The sequence below is a fragment of the Nematolebias whitei genome, chromosome 13 (genome assembly GCF_014905685.2).
Source record: "Nematolebias whitei isolate Nwh7 chromosome 13, NemWhi1, whole genome shotgun sequence".
In the NCBI taxonomy this organism is placed as follows: domain Eukaryota; kingdom Metazoa; phylum Chordata; class Actinopteri; order Cyprinodontiformes; family Rivulidae; genus Nematolebias; species Nematolebias whitei.
Window position 1 is genome coordinate 30,190,581 of NC_056510.1, and position 13,971 is coordinate 30,204,551.

A 13,971-nucleotide genomic window follows, 5' to 3' on the forward strand; every position below is an offset into this window, starting at 1 on the left:
ACTGACCTTTGGAGCACATCCCCTGCAGACCTAATCATGGCAAATACTGCGTGTCATTTGTTCGCCACACTCGGACCTGGCTGATGGTACTGGTAGTAATTCACCACTGCTGAGACAGACAACTCCTATGGTGATGTGCCCTGTGCTCATATCTGTGTCTCTCTGCTTAGATCGCTGCAGCTTATCGCAGTTGCACAACAGACTTTGTCTTTTCAGTGAACAGTTCAGAGCCAAAAAATAAATAAATAAATAACAAACTACAACATTTCCTTTTATATTTTCACAAAACTGCTTCATTCTGTTCAGTTTAATCATGATTTTTGTTGTTATATATATTTCTGAAGTCAGATTTATTTATTTATTTTTCTTGCCTCTTTGTGACAGCTCCTACCACCCGCCGCAGACCCGCCGGCACGACTTTAATGTTTATGTTACCACGTGCCTGCTGTTTATAAAGCCCGCCCTTATTTACCCATTGGCCAATCATATGGCTCATTTGACGCAGTAACCAATGAGGAAGCCAATCGGTGTTTTCCTCCTTCGTCACCGAAAAACATGGCAGCGCACATCACCAGACCTGTGACAAGACTTCTTCCACAGTAAGCCTATGTATTTTAACATATTTTATTATGTATTTCCTCTTTTTTTCGTAAAAACTCTACCTGAAAACTGCACTGTACTAATAAATACTGCCCACTTTCTCTTGAGTTCACGGTGGAAGCTTTTATTGCAACAATGAAGTCCAAAACATGTTCCAGGCTTTGTTTGTTTTGAGTTTGACTTTGAAACGCTAGATGTTCAAATTAAACAACTTACAACTTTTGACATTTTGAAGATACATACCAGACAGTAAGTTTATGTGGTGCTTTTTTCTTCTCTGTTTAAATAAAGAAAATAGCTCCAGGACAGAATTATTTTTTATTTAATGGGCGATATGTAGGTACAGCCACAATTAATGAATGAAAAGCATATGCATACTTTTGTTTCTTCTCATTGTGTTGTTTGTAGGATATTGCATTATTCTGTTGAAAAAAAAAATACAATTTTGTTTTCCATGAAAAGTAGCTATAGGCTGTAAAGTTAAAGGTCTAGCTTTCCGGGAACAAATTCATTTCGCCTGTTGCCTTTCATTCGAGTTTTAAAGAAAGATCATCTTGTGATGAGAAATGATGTTTGTAAAGCTGTTTTGGTCCAACCTTGTAAATGATACTTGATCTCATGTGAGAACTCAAAAGATGTGTTCGTTCTCAGAGAAGGCCTAATGTATTGAGTATAACTGTGAGATACTACCACAACAAATTTAAGCTCAGTTTATAGACATTTTTTTGCTTACTAAGGTTGATTTGAAGAAGCGGACATTCTAAATGGGGGTGACTCCAGACAATAATCAGCTATAGATGTACATCCATTGATTACTTTTTGAAATTTTCAACAAAATCCATCAATCCATTATCTTTTACCCGGTTGTTCCTTTTCGGATTACGGGAGGGTCATGGTGCCCACGTCCATCAGTCACTGTGCGAGAGGCAGGGGACACTCTGGACAGGTCTCCAGTCCATCACAGGGACACATAAAGACAAACGAGACAAACAACCATTCACTCTCTCACATCTAGAGACAATTTACAGTTACCAATCAGCCTGTTTTTGGTCTGTGGGAGGAAACCGGAGTACCCGGAGAAAACCCACGCATGCACAGAGAGAACATGCAAACTTTTTCACATCCACATGAGTTCTGTACAGTGGTATTACAGTACAGTCCACAATTGTATGTAAAAAAAAATGGTACAGTACAATAAAGTGGACTCCACAAACCACGAAAGAGTGAGTCCACAAAAGTAGAACCACGAAGTAGTGAGGGACTAATGTGTGTGTGGGTATATATATATATATATATATCAGTATATACAGTCAGACCTGAATCTTCCTTTCTGGGTCGTGGGAGTCACTGGTGCCCCTATCCAGCAGTCAGTGTGTGAGAGGTGGGGAACACCCTGGACTAGGGCATTAACAGAGTACTCGAGTAATCTACACATCGATTGCTAGGACATCTATCGAGGTTAAAAATTTAACATCGAGTATCCGTAGTGACGTCATATTATGTGACCACCGTATGACTGTAGGGGGTGGTGTTGCACTGTTGCAGGTCACAGAGTATGGTGTAACACCGGGTCCAATCCACCGAACCAGTTTCGGTTAAGTTTTGTTTTTGACGTGCTGCACATTTCTTCACGTTTGCAGCTTAATAATAATAACTAATAGTTTAGTTTTTCCTGTGACTTATTTGCAGTATGGTTAATAGTAGGAGCATAATATACGCTCCCAATGTTTTGTTGGTCTTTTTTTTTTTTTGTAAATAATTACCTTTTTTTTGCGGTTTTATTTACTTATTTATTTTTGTATCTTGAGATCTATGACGTCATCAAATGCTCGAGTTCTACTCGGGTTTTATTATGTTAATGTCGAGTTTAAAAATTATATACTCGTTCAACCCCTACCCTGGACAGGTCGTAAGTCCATTACAGGGCATATGTGTGTGTGTGTGTGTGTGTGTGTGCGTGCGTGCGTGGGGGGGGGGGGGGGGTATTCCAAAGAATGACATACTGTGGGACTTCCAGATGTAGACAGACAAACGTGATGGCTAATCAACCGGACATTGTGGTAGTCAACAAGCTACAGAAAAGGCAGTGGTGATAGCTAGAGGTAGCAATCCCAAGTGGCTGTACCATCAGGAAGATTGAGCATGAGAAGCCTGACAAATACCAAGGGTTGAGAGAGGAAATATATAGGTTTTTTTTTAGAGTCAAGGCGTCAGTAGTTCCAGAGATCATCAGATCACTTGGTGCTGCGACCCCCAAACTGGAAGAGTGGCTCCAACAGATCCCAAAAATGACCTCAGAGATTACTCTCCAAAAGAGCACAGCCCTAGGAACAGCTAGGATACTGCGCAGGACCCTTTAGCTCCCAAACCCCTCTGCTAGAGGACCTTCTATGAAAGTGAAGTGAAACCACTCAAGTGGAAGAGTATGGCAAGCTAAAAGTTTTTGTAGGTCTTCAGAATAACGTTTGGAATTTGGAGAAAAAGTTTTCTTTTCCTGACTTGGTCTAAAGCTAACATTTCATCTGACATGGACTGAGATAAAGTGTATTTCCACTATAAAACTTATTCATTTTTAAAAGTTTCATAATGGTTTATGTAAATTCTATTTTATAAACTGTTACATCACCATGAGGTTAGCATTACATAGATATACAAAATTTTGTGGTTGTCTTCATGCACAAATAATGGCAGAAGCAAGTTGCTGTAACATTTTTATTGCAGCCTGGGGACACTTCTATAAGAAACATTGTAATATATCTGTGGGACTTACGGTGCAAAAGTTTCTGTAGTTTAAAAGTTTACGAAATAGTGTTTGCATGAACCTCTATACAATTCTTGAGATTACAGGTCCTTCTCAAAAAATTAGCATATTGTGATAAAGGTCATTATTTTCCATAATGTAATGATAAAAATGAAACTTTCATATATTTCAGATTCATTGCACACCAACTGAAATATTTCAGGTCTTTAATTGTTTTAATACTGATGATTATGGCATACAGCTCATGAAAACCCAAAATGCCTGTCCCAAAAAATTAGCATATCATGAAAAGGTTCTCTAAACAAGCTATTAACCTAACCATCTGAATCAACGACGTAACTCTAAACACCTGCAAAAGATTCCTGAGGCTTTTAAAAACTCCCAGCCTTGTTCATTACTCAAAACCGCAATCATGGGTAAGACTGCCGACCTGACTGCAGTCCAGAAGGCCATCATTGACACCCTCAAGCAAGAGGGTAAGACACAGAAAGAAATTGCTGAACGAATAGGCTGTTCCCAGAGTGCTGTATCAAGGCACCTCAGTGGGAAGTCTGTGGGAAGGGAAAAGTGTGGCAGAAAACGCTGCACAACGAGAAGAGGTGACTGGACCCTGAGGAGGATTGTGGAGAAGGGCCGATTCCAGACCTTGGGGGACCTGCGGAAGCAGTGGACTGAGTCTGGAGTAGAAACATCCAGAGCCACCGTGCACAGGCGTTTGCAGGAAATGGGCTACAGGTACCGCATTCCCCAGGTCAAGCCACTCTTCTGCGCCAGAAGCATCTCGCCTGGGACTGCTGCTGAGTGGTCCAAAGTTATGTTCTCTGATTACAGTAAATTTTGCATTTCCTTTGGAAATCAAGGTCCCAGAGTCTGGAGGAAGAGAGAAGACACAGAGTTCACATTGCTTGAGGTCCAGTGTCAAGTTTCCACAGTCACTGGGGTGTCATGTCATCTGCTGGTGTTGGTCCACTGTGTTTTATCAAGTGCAGGGTCAATGCAGCTAGCTATCAGGAGATTTTGGAGCACTTCATGCTTCCATCTGCTGAAAAGCTTTATGGAGATGAAGATTTCATTTTTCAGCACGACCTGGCACCTGCTCACAGTGCCAAAACCACTGGTAATTGCTTTACTGACCATGGTATTACTGTGCTCAATTGGCCTGCCAACTCTCCTGACCTGAACCCCATAGAGAACCTGTGGGATATTGTGAAGAGAATGTTGAGAGACGCAAGACCCATCACTCTGGATGAGCTTAAGGCCGCTATCGAAGCATCCTGGGCCTCCATAACACCTCAGCAGTGCCATAGGCTGATTGCCTCCATGCCACGCCGCATTGAAGCAGTCATTCATGCAAAAGGATTCCCGACCAAGTATTGAGTGCATAACTGAACATGATTATTTGAAGGTTGGCGTTTTTTGTATTAAAAACACTTGTCTTTCATTGGTGGGATGAAATATGCTAATTTTTTGGGACAGGCATTTTGGGTTTTCATGAGCTGTATCTCATAATCATCAGTATTAAAACAATTAAAGACCTGAAATATTTCAGTTGGTGTGCAATAAATCTGAAATATATGAAAGTTTCATTTTTATCATTACATTATGGAAAATAATGACCTTTATCACAATATGCTATTTTTTTGAGAAGGACCTGTAGTTGGTTTATAATGGCAGCGATTTGTTTTGTTCATGGCCTAGCTGTTGACCATTGTAAGATTTATTCTCCATTTCTCTGGTCTGAGGTCATTCAAAGAGCTATCTACAGCAAGCAGGATATTAAGTGTTCATAACCTGTCCACAGAATCCACTTCAAAAGATGTGCTATATTACTTTTAAGTACTTGAAAGAAAGGCCACCTAATGTTTCCCTGACCTTATTATGCTGCAATACTAAATTTTTGTTTCTACAATTACTTTATACATACCATACCGTACCATACCATATCATATAGGGATGCACAATATTATAGGCATGGTATCTGTATCAGCCAATATTAGTGTTAAATTTAAATATCGGGCATCGGCCATTCCATCAAAATAACTCATCGATATAAAAGTCGCTGCGTTTGTATGACAATCCAGTGATAAGGAGCAAACCTGCAGCGCCAGCACAACGTGAAGACGTCACACGCACCTACCTGACCTGATCACAGCGGAGAGGAAGAAGTAAAAAAGGGCGGTGTGGAAGGGTTTTTTTGTTGTTGAGGATGTCGAATTCCGAAGATTTTTGGACTACGCTGAGCCTCGCTACATCATCCCCAGTTGGAGAAATTTTTCCGACGTAACCTTGTCCGAGTTCCAAGCCGTCATTTCCGACGTCATTGAGAAGCTAATAGCCGAGATCTCTTGGGTGAATTTTACCACAGACATTTGGACGTCAAGTGTTAGTCCTGTTAGCATAATTAGTCCAAAAACTTTGAACTTAAAAAGGCTGTCCTTCATGCACAAGAGTGCAGAGGATCCCACACTGCAGCTATGAACCGGAACAAGCCTCCGCAAGTGAGACAGCATCATAGGTGATTAATGCTAATAAATAACATTTAACACTTTTAATTTAATATAAGTTAAAGTGCTATGAATATCATATGATTATTACTGAATATGTGTCACCAGCTCTTACAGCTGTTACACAATTTTTGTAGCAAATAACCCCAAATTAGAGGGCTATGTTCTGACAAAGGAAAGTATATAAAAAATATCGGTATCGGTTATCGGCCAAATAAGTTTTAACATATCGGCATTTCGGACATCGGCCAAAAATCCAATATCGTGCATCGCTAATACCATACCATACCATACCATACCATACCATAACCTACCATTTTATTTATAAAGCACTTAAAAAAGCAACAAGCCCAAGAAAAGTCAAGTCAAGGTTTTTATTGTCATTCGCATCACATGTGGTACATTAGGTGGAACAAAAATGTGTACACAGGGTTCCTGTTACATCCAAAAATAGCAAAAGTATAAACTGTAAAAGAAAACCGCAATAAAGAGCTAAGATATGAACTAAGAATACACTAAATTGAGACTACGCTAAACACTTAATACTGCAAAAACAATACGCTGAACAACAGCAGCATGGACATGAGTCTGTGTGAGTAGATGAGTACGAATGAATACAGCAGCATTAAATAAATCAGCAACATGAGATCAGCAGCATAGATGATCAACATCACATATCAACAATCAAATTGGTGATTACAGTGATTTTTTTTCCACAGTGATAATCCTGATTAGGGATTCATGAGTGTAGGGATTCAAAGTGTTGTACAACAAAACAACAAGCAACTGACACAAGATAATTAATTCACTTCAGTTTATTTATATAGTGCCAAGTCACAACAGAAGTCATCTCTCGGCACTGAACAGAAACATTCATATATAAAAATAATAATTTAACATTATTTATCTGAGGAGCAGACTGCTTTGAGTATAACTTCATCACAGACTCTCCATCTTGAGCAAGCATGAAGGCGACAGTGGAAAGGAAAAACTCCCTCATGAGGAAGAAACTTTCAGCAGAACCAGGCGCAGGACAAGCGGCCATCTGCTTCGATTGGCTGGGTTTGGTAGGAATAGATACACAATGGCAGGTCGAGAATCACATGTTCAGATAGAAATAGTATCAAATGAAAACTATTCAATTTTAACAATTCATTTAAGGAAATTAGGTAAATTTGTCCTCTAGTAGTCTAAGCCTATGGCAGCATAACAAGCCAACCCTAACTATAGGATTTATCAAAAAGGAGAGTCTTAAGCCCAGTCTTAAAACTGGACAATGTGTCAACCTCATAGACAGAAACTGGAAGTTGGTTCCACAAGAGAGGAGCCTGAAAACTGAAAGAACTTCCTCCCATTCTGCTTTTGGAAACTGTAGGAACCACAAGTAAGCCTGAAGTCTGAGAGCGAAGTGCTCTGTTAGGAAAATATGGAACAATAAAATCTGTAATATAAGATGGACCTAGGTTGTTGAGAGCTTTGTAGGTTAAAAGTAAGATTTTGAATTCAATAAAATTTGACAAAATTACAATTACAATTTTGAATTACATACAATTTCCTCTTAAATGTTTATCAGAGGGCAGCATGGTGGCGCAACTGGTAGAGCTGCTGCCTCTCAGCGCGCAGGTCCCTGGTTCAAATCCCGGTCCGGGGGCCCTTCTGGGTGGAGTTTGCATGTTCTCTCCGTGCATACGTGGGTTTTCTCCTGGTACTCCGGTTTCCTCCCACAAACCAAAAACATGCATGTTAGTTGATTGGTAACTCTAAATTGTCCCTAGGTGTGAGTGGGAGAGTGAATAGTTGTTTGTCTCGTTTGTCTCTATGTGTTCCTGTGATGGACTTGCGACCTGTCCAGGGTGTACCCTGCCCCTCGCACAATGATTGCTGGATAAGGGCACCAGCGACCCCCGTGACCCACAAATGGAAGAAGCGGGTACAAGATAATGGATGTTTATCAGATTTAATTATGTGCTTTCCATATAACCAAAAATGTGATCTTCTCCCATAACTTTTTCTGAGTTTTGGGTGTAATAAACTTCAACCACCATCTTAATTTGTAACACAAAACTTTAGTGTTTAATAGTTCAGTAACATGTCTATTGTGGTCAGCAACCTTGTGACATGTGAGTCTAAACTAAGGTGCAAAAATTTCCAGAGGCACAAAGCTGACCTGCTAAATTAGAGTGTGAAGAGACTGTCACTGCGTTTTGGTGGGTCTCTCTTTGTATGTTTTTTTATAAATATGTTGTGCTTGTGGGGAATGTTACACTTTTTAAAAAAGTTTTCACTTCTTATTCTTTTGTTGTTCTCTTTTCTTGTCTTGCATATAGACCAATTTAAAGTAAACATATCTTCCTAGAGATCACCTTTTCAATTTTCATCATCTACTTATTGTAAACCATAAATTCTACACTTCCCAATGAGACTTATGCTAAATTATGACTGGGGTTTTAAGAACCAGTACATCAGTGGTTAAGTACAGCCCCCACAGATGGTTAGAGCTAAGAGAGGAATGTGTGTGCTTGTTTTATGGACAGCCTAGAGCTCTCGCCCTCGCATTGGCAGCAGACTGCTCTTTGTCACAAACACCCTCATGTCAAAGATGCAACAGCATCCTGGAGGAAGCATTGACTGCCGCTATGAAGTCGACAAGTGATGAAAGTAGCCTAGAGGTTGTCAATTAAAAGAGCCAAGGCCTGGACCTTATAAGTTAATGGGCATTTTCCTCTCTCAGGGCCTGCTAGGGCTTTATAGCACAGCCTATAAAAACCCTAAGTGTAATGCACCCCCATAACATTTTCAATTAGGAGAGGGGGCATAAAGCAGTGCAGACGCTTGGTGTTCATGCTAGAATGTTTACGTAGTGGCATTTAGCATAAATTGGAAAGGCAATTTTCAATTGTCCCAGTTGTTGTTTTTTTGTCGTTTTTTTGGTAGCAGCTACTGGGCAGAACGTGGTCTTGATGGCACTTCATACTGGCTGGAAGACTAACTTATGTCTCCATATTACCCTTATTTTCTAGTTTTTATATAGATATTCAGTCATAACTTTAAAAGCTCATTTTTTGTTTGCAATAAGAAATAAAAATGATATTTTTTACAATATGCATCTAATGTTATGTACACATTTTACTGTACATTTTTTTTATCTAAAAATTTTAGTATGCAAGGAAAATTTCTATTGAAACATGTACAATATAAGGATTTACAAGCAGACAATAAAAAGGTGAAGGTAAGTAAATGAAAGAAATACATCAGATGCATGAAATACCCCCCCACCCTTTTTTTTTAACCCTGTGTGCTTTATGCAGTAATTATAAACACTTAATGAATGTACTCATCTGTTGTGCTCTGTCACAGAGCTTTCCATGGCTTCCGGTAGAAAAATAAATGAGTGTCGAATAAACACGAGAGTGTTGACACCTCATTTCCTCATTGATTGGTGGTGGAAGCTGAGCTTAAGGTGTGTGTGGCCATAATCCAATCAAGCAAGATAAACAACCTTTGGGACTTAGTAACTGAAATCTGTGCTTATACGGTGACTAAATTCAACATTAGCGCAATAAACCTACATCCCCGCTTCCCTGTCTCAATTCACCAATACCTTCAAATTTACCTTTTTGCTTTTGTTTTGCACTTAAAACCTGTTTTGAGCCAAGAAATCAATAAATCACCCTATTACCTTCTGCTGACCCATCTAAGCCTGCCTTTGAAATCTGTTGCAGAGCATTAAGTTAACACATGTTGCTGTGTGAAAACAAAGTCCTGGAGATTGGCGTGGAAACCAGCTGAGTAAACAGGGTTGAGGGAGCAGTTTGAGATGCCAAGAAAGAACGGTCTACACTTGTCTCTGCACAAACTGATGTGAATCCATAAGGCTAACAGATGTATATGTTATCTTGTATCCCATAGAAGAACGAGAAAACTAAAACAAGTGACTCTGCTCTTGCACTAAAGCCTTTGATCAACAGCACATCTTCGGCCATGGTGTAAGACTTCTTATGACCCTAGAGAGCACATGGAACTACATCTGTCTAAACACAGCCAACAAGAATGTGTGAACAATGCAACAAAAGAATTTTGTTCCAGAATCATGGGATGGACTTGGCTAATGGGTAGTTTATGTGGTTAAGGATTTAAGCGTAGGGCTTAGGTTAAATGAGAAGCTGGGGAACTATTCTGTTTTTAATGACAACACAAGTGGGAAACTTGTGTTTTTGCTTGTAGATGTGAGCCAGTATGAGTTCCTTTTAACTATGGCCCAGTGTTCAATGACTACAAAACTAATGACAATGGTTGTAGTTCTGTAAATTAGCAGTAAATGTCTTAAAGTTTCTTATTCTTGTTCAAGATTTTTTCATGAAATAGATTATTATTATTCTGGATTCTGAGGAACAGGTGTTAACAATAATATCTCACTGGTTGTAGATAACTTTTATGAACATAGTTTGGAGAAATAGTGCATTTCTGTTTGGACTGATGTAGGCCTGTTGCTATAAACAGTAACTGAATTAATCGCATGATAAATTAAAATCATCAGCCTCATTTTCATTTATAGACTTTATTGTTTCTTCGTGTTTCTCTCTTTCTACTGATGACAAGGCTCAACTCCGGTGCTCTTCACTGACCCCTCCATTTTTTTTTTCCTCTTTAAAATCTGATTTAACTGTCCAAAGTCACGTTTTTGGATCGTTAAAATCAGCTAAGCTGAGAAGATAAGCTACAAGCTAAGCTAACAGGCTAACCTCGGGGAAAAAACCTCTGTCTTGTCCAAGCTCCAGAATTCATTGTTGAAACCGTGCCTTTGTGTAAAAAGTTGTTTTTGTCTGCAAAAAGAAGCTGAGAACTTGTTTACTTATTTTTTATTAAAAGCTTTGTGTGGAGCTCAAACCACACCGAGCGTCTGCCATCTTGAGAACTGGAAAAAAAGGAAGGAGTGACAGCCCATGTCACGTCAAGGGACCTCCCTCCCATTTTTCTTAAAGAGACACATTCTGCTCGCTCCTTCACTATCCTTGGTTCAAATAGTCATATCCATCCAGTGGTCAAAAAAGTTACTACACGCAAAATAAAATGAACCAACATTTCTTCTTAAATTTGACAATAATTACTAATTATTGTCAAATTTCAAACAATATTATTGTTTATCGCAATCATTTCTGACACAATTAATCGCTCAGCAAAATTTGTTATCGTGACAGGCCTAGACTGATGAGCTAACTGCTAGTCTAACCAGGGCTGATCAAAGTCGATAACTAATGTCACGTTACAACTTCAGACTTAAATGTTCTAGTGGTTCCTGAAAATACTGTTTTATAATCTTTGTATTACAATCAAGTTATCATTTTAAAGCTGTTTAATCTCACTGGGCTTGGACTGTTGAAGGCTAGGCTATTGACTAGTTAGTGTTTCAAACTTAACTTAATATTGCATTAAAATAGGCAAATTTTCAGTTGCAGGCTCACTAAATTTTGTGTATTTGCAATCAACTAAGAGTGCAACTGTTTTCTTAGTCAATTTTCTTTTAAAATTTAGCTTATTTTTTGTGTAGGACTTGTTTAATTGTATTCTAGGCTACACACATAATTTTATTGCCCTCCTTTGCCCACATTATGCATACCTTGGCTTATTTTGTAACCTCTTAAGTTTATGATTCAATCTGCTGGAGTCCACATTTCGAATGAAGATAGGCAGAATTAGACCAGCTTTTAATAACTATTATTTATCACTGATGTTGTTTTTGGACCTGGATATGTTATTTTTTGGCAATAGAAAACTCCTACTCAGGTGTCAAAATACAGCTCTGGTGCACTTGAAATAGGTTGAAGATGGCTTCGACAAAATTGGGAAGGGTTTGAGACATCTGCAATGACTGATTATTTTGAAACCATATTTTTGCATAAGTTTTTTGAACATGTTCAAAATTTGAGTAACATAAAACAAGTGTCACACACCATTTTGGAGACTCCCTCTTAATGCAGTTCGTCAATTAGTTAGTTTCAACACAGTGAGATGTTACATTTATATATCTGGCAGCATGGCAGCTTTGTTCTTATCCACAAGATGGTCCTGGGTTCAGTCCCTGGGTCAGGCTTGAGCTAGTTCTGTGTGGAGTTTGCACTGTATCCTTGTGTTTGTGTGGGTATGCATGTCTAGGCTGCTTTCAGGCCCAAGCCACCCTTGAAAAAGAGATCTGTGTTCTCAGTGGGATTTCCCTGCTTAAATAAGGTAATTATAGAATTCTGTGATTATTTGCAAGTGAAAAAGCATAAATAAAGTGGAGCTATAGTACTTTTACGGGTAATGTTTTTTCTTCCAGAGTAGTCATGTGAAACGGACATTGGAGCGACTGTTTTGCATAAACTTTTAGAAAACGTTCAAGATTTGAGTTGTTTTAAGATGACTGCATTTCACTTTGGTCATGGCTGTTAGGTCCTTAATTTGATCAGAATTAAACTCTATTTCTGTAATCAGAGGTTATTCAAAGAACTATTTCCATTAGGTTAGATATTAATTGTTAATACAATTTCCACAGTTCTTTACTTTAAAATATCTTAACTTTTCATTTACATTGTTAATGATTTATAGGAAGTTTTTAACAACACAGTATGTTTAGAGGCAGTTTGTATAGTTTAGTTTATGTATTACTAGGGGCGGCTGTGGCTGAGTGGTTAGAACAGTCGTCCTCCAATGCAAGAGTTGGGTGTTCGAATCCACCAGCAGTCACATGCTGAAGTGTCCATGGGCAAGACACTGAACCCCTCATAGCCTCTGATGTGTGTCCCATCAGTGTATGAATGTGATCTAAAGCACTGATTAGTCTCTTTAGAATGATTTGTTCAATTAGCTTTGTAGAGATCTAGTAGAGAGCTGTATGAATGGGTAAATGAGGGCACAGATTGTAGTATAAAGCGCTTTGAGTGTCGAAATAAGATAGAAAGGTGCTATATAAGTACAGTCCATTTACCATTTACTATTTGCCAGACAAGATGTGTGTGAGTAGGATATTACTTTTAGATTAAAACTGCTTTTTTTTGTCAAATGGCCAGCAAAGTCTCATTTGGCATTGAATTCATTTCACCTCTTAGAAATGTGGAAATACATAATTTGCTAGTATTACATATTTTAATGTCAATTGCTTTTGTTACTGTCTTCTTCTTCTTCCATAGTAGTACTTTGCTTGTTTTACTGCACTGTAGTTGACTCATTGCCATGAGGCTGGTTGGGTAGTTCCATGGCGATGAGGTGTAATTTACCCAGCATTTCCTGTCTGATGCACAGCACCCTAATAAGAGGCCTGCTTTTATAGCAAAGTGATTAACCAGGCTCAGCAGGAGAGTTGTGTTTCTGTGTGCCTGTGTGTTCTTGCTGTTCACTGTGCCAATATGCCTCAAGCTTGTTGAATGTGTGTGAATCTATAGGTGCAGCTTGCTGTAACAGAACATGGCTCCATATTGCACCAACATGACTGCGCTTTTGTTTCTAACCTCTTGGTGTCAGTGTTGACAGCTGTGAGGAGGTCTGAGAGGGCAGGTTATGGCAGCTCTCACTATTAACTTCTTGCATTATTTGTTCCAGGAAATTAGAAATTCTCTTGGCAATTGTTTTTCTTCTTTTCTTTTTTTTTTTCCAGATATAACTGTAGTAGAAACAAGTGCTTTTTTTTCTTCTTTTTGAGAAAATTGTGGCTCTGTGATGGACTGGAGACCTGACTAGGGTGTCCCCTGCCTCTCACACAGTGACTGCTGGATATGGGCACCAGTGACCCCCGCGACCTGAAAAGGAAGAAGTGGGTAAAAATAATGGATGGACAAACAACATGACGCCAACCCAGTTTAATTCAAATGGCACAAACTAAAAATGTCCATTTACTTTTTGTTCACCAAAAAAGGATAATGATGATGATATAATGATAATGATGATGATAATATTAATAATGACGATGATGATGATGATAACTGTAACAATTTGACTTGTATTTTTCTTTTGCGTCATTTTTTTTTTTAATTCATATTTTCCCAAAGCAGTATTGAGTTGTTGCTTTGCACTGTCTAAGGGGGGGAAAAAAAAGTGCCGTAGATGTTGCTTTTCTAATGAAATGCTAATAAA

The 13,971-nt window shown here is 38.8% G+C and overlaps 1 protein-coding gene across 1 annotated transcript in view; it reads left to right on the top strand.

Moving 5' to 3' along the window:
• The first annotated feature begins 551 nt into the window (after window positions 1-551).
• clybl (citrate lyase beta like) overlaps window positions 552-13,971 on the top strand; it is a 119,134-nt gene continuing 105,714 nt past the window's right edge. The window contains exon 1 of the mRNA XM_037686597.1: window positions 552-599. Within this exon, the coding sequence (XP_037542525.1) occupies window positions 556-599 (44 nt within the window). The 5' untranslated portion in view covers window positions 552-555. The remainder of the gene's footprint in view (window positions 600-13,971) is intronic.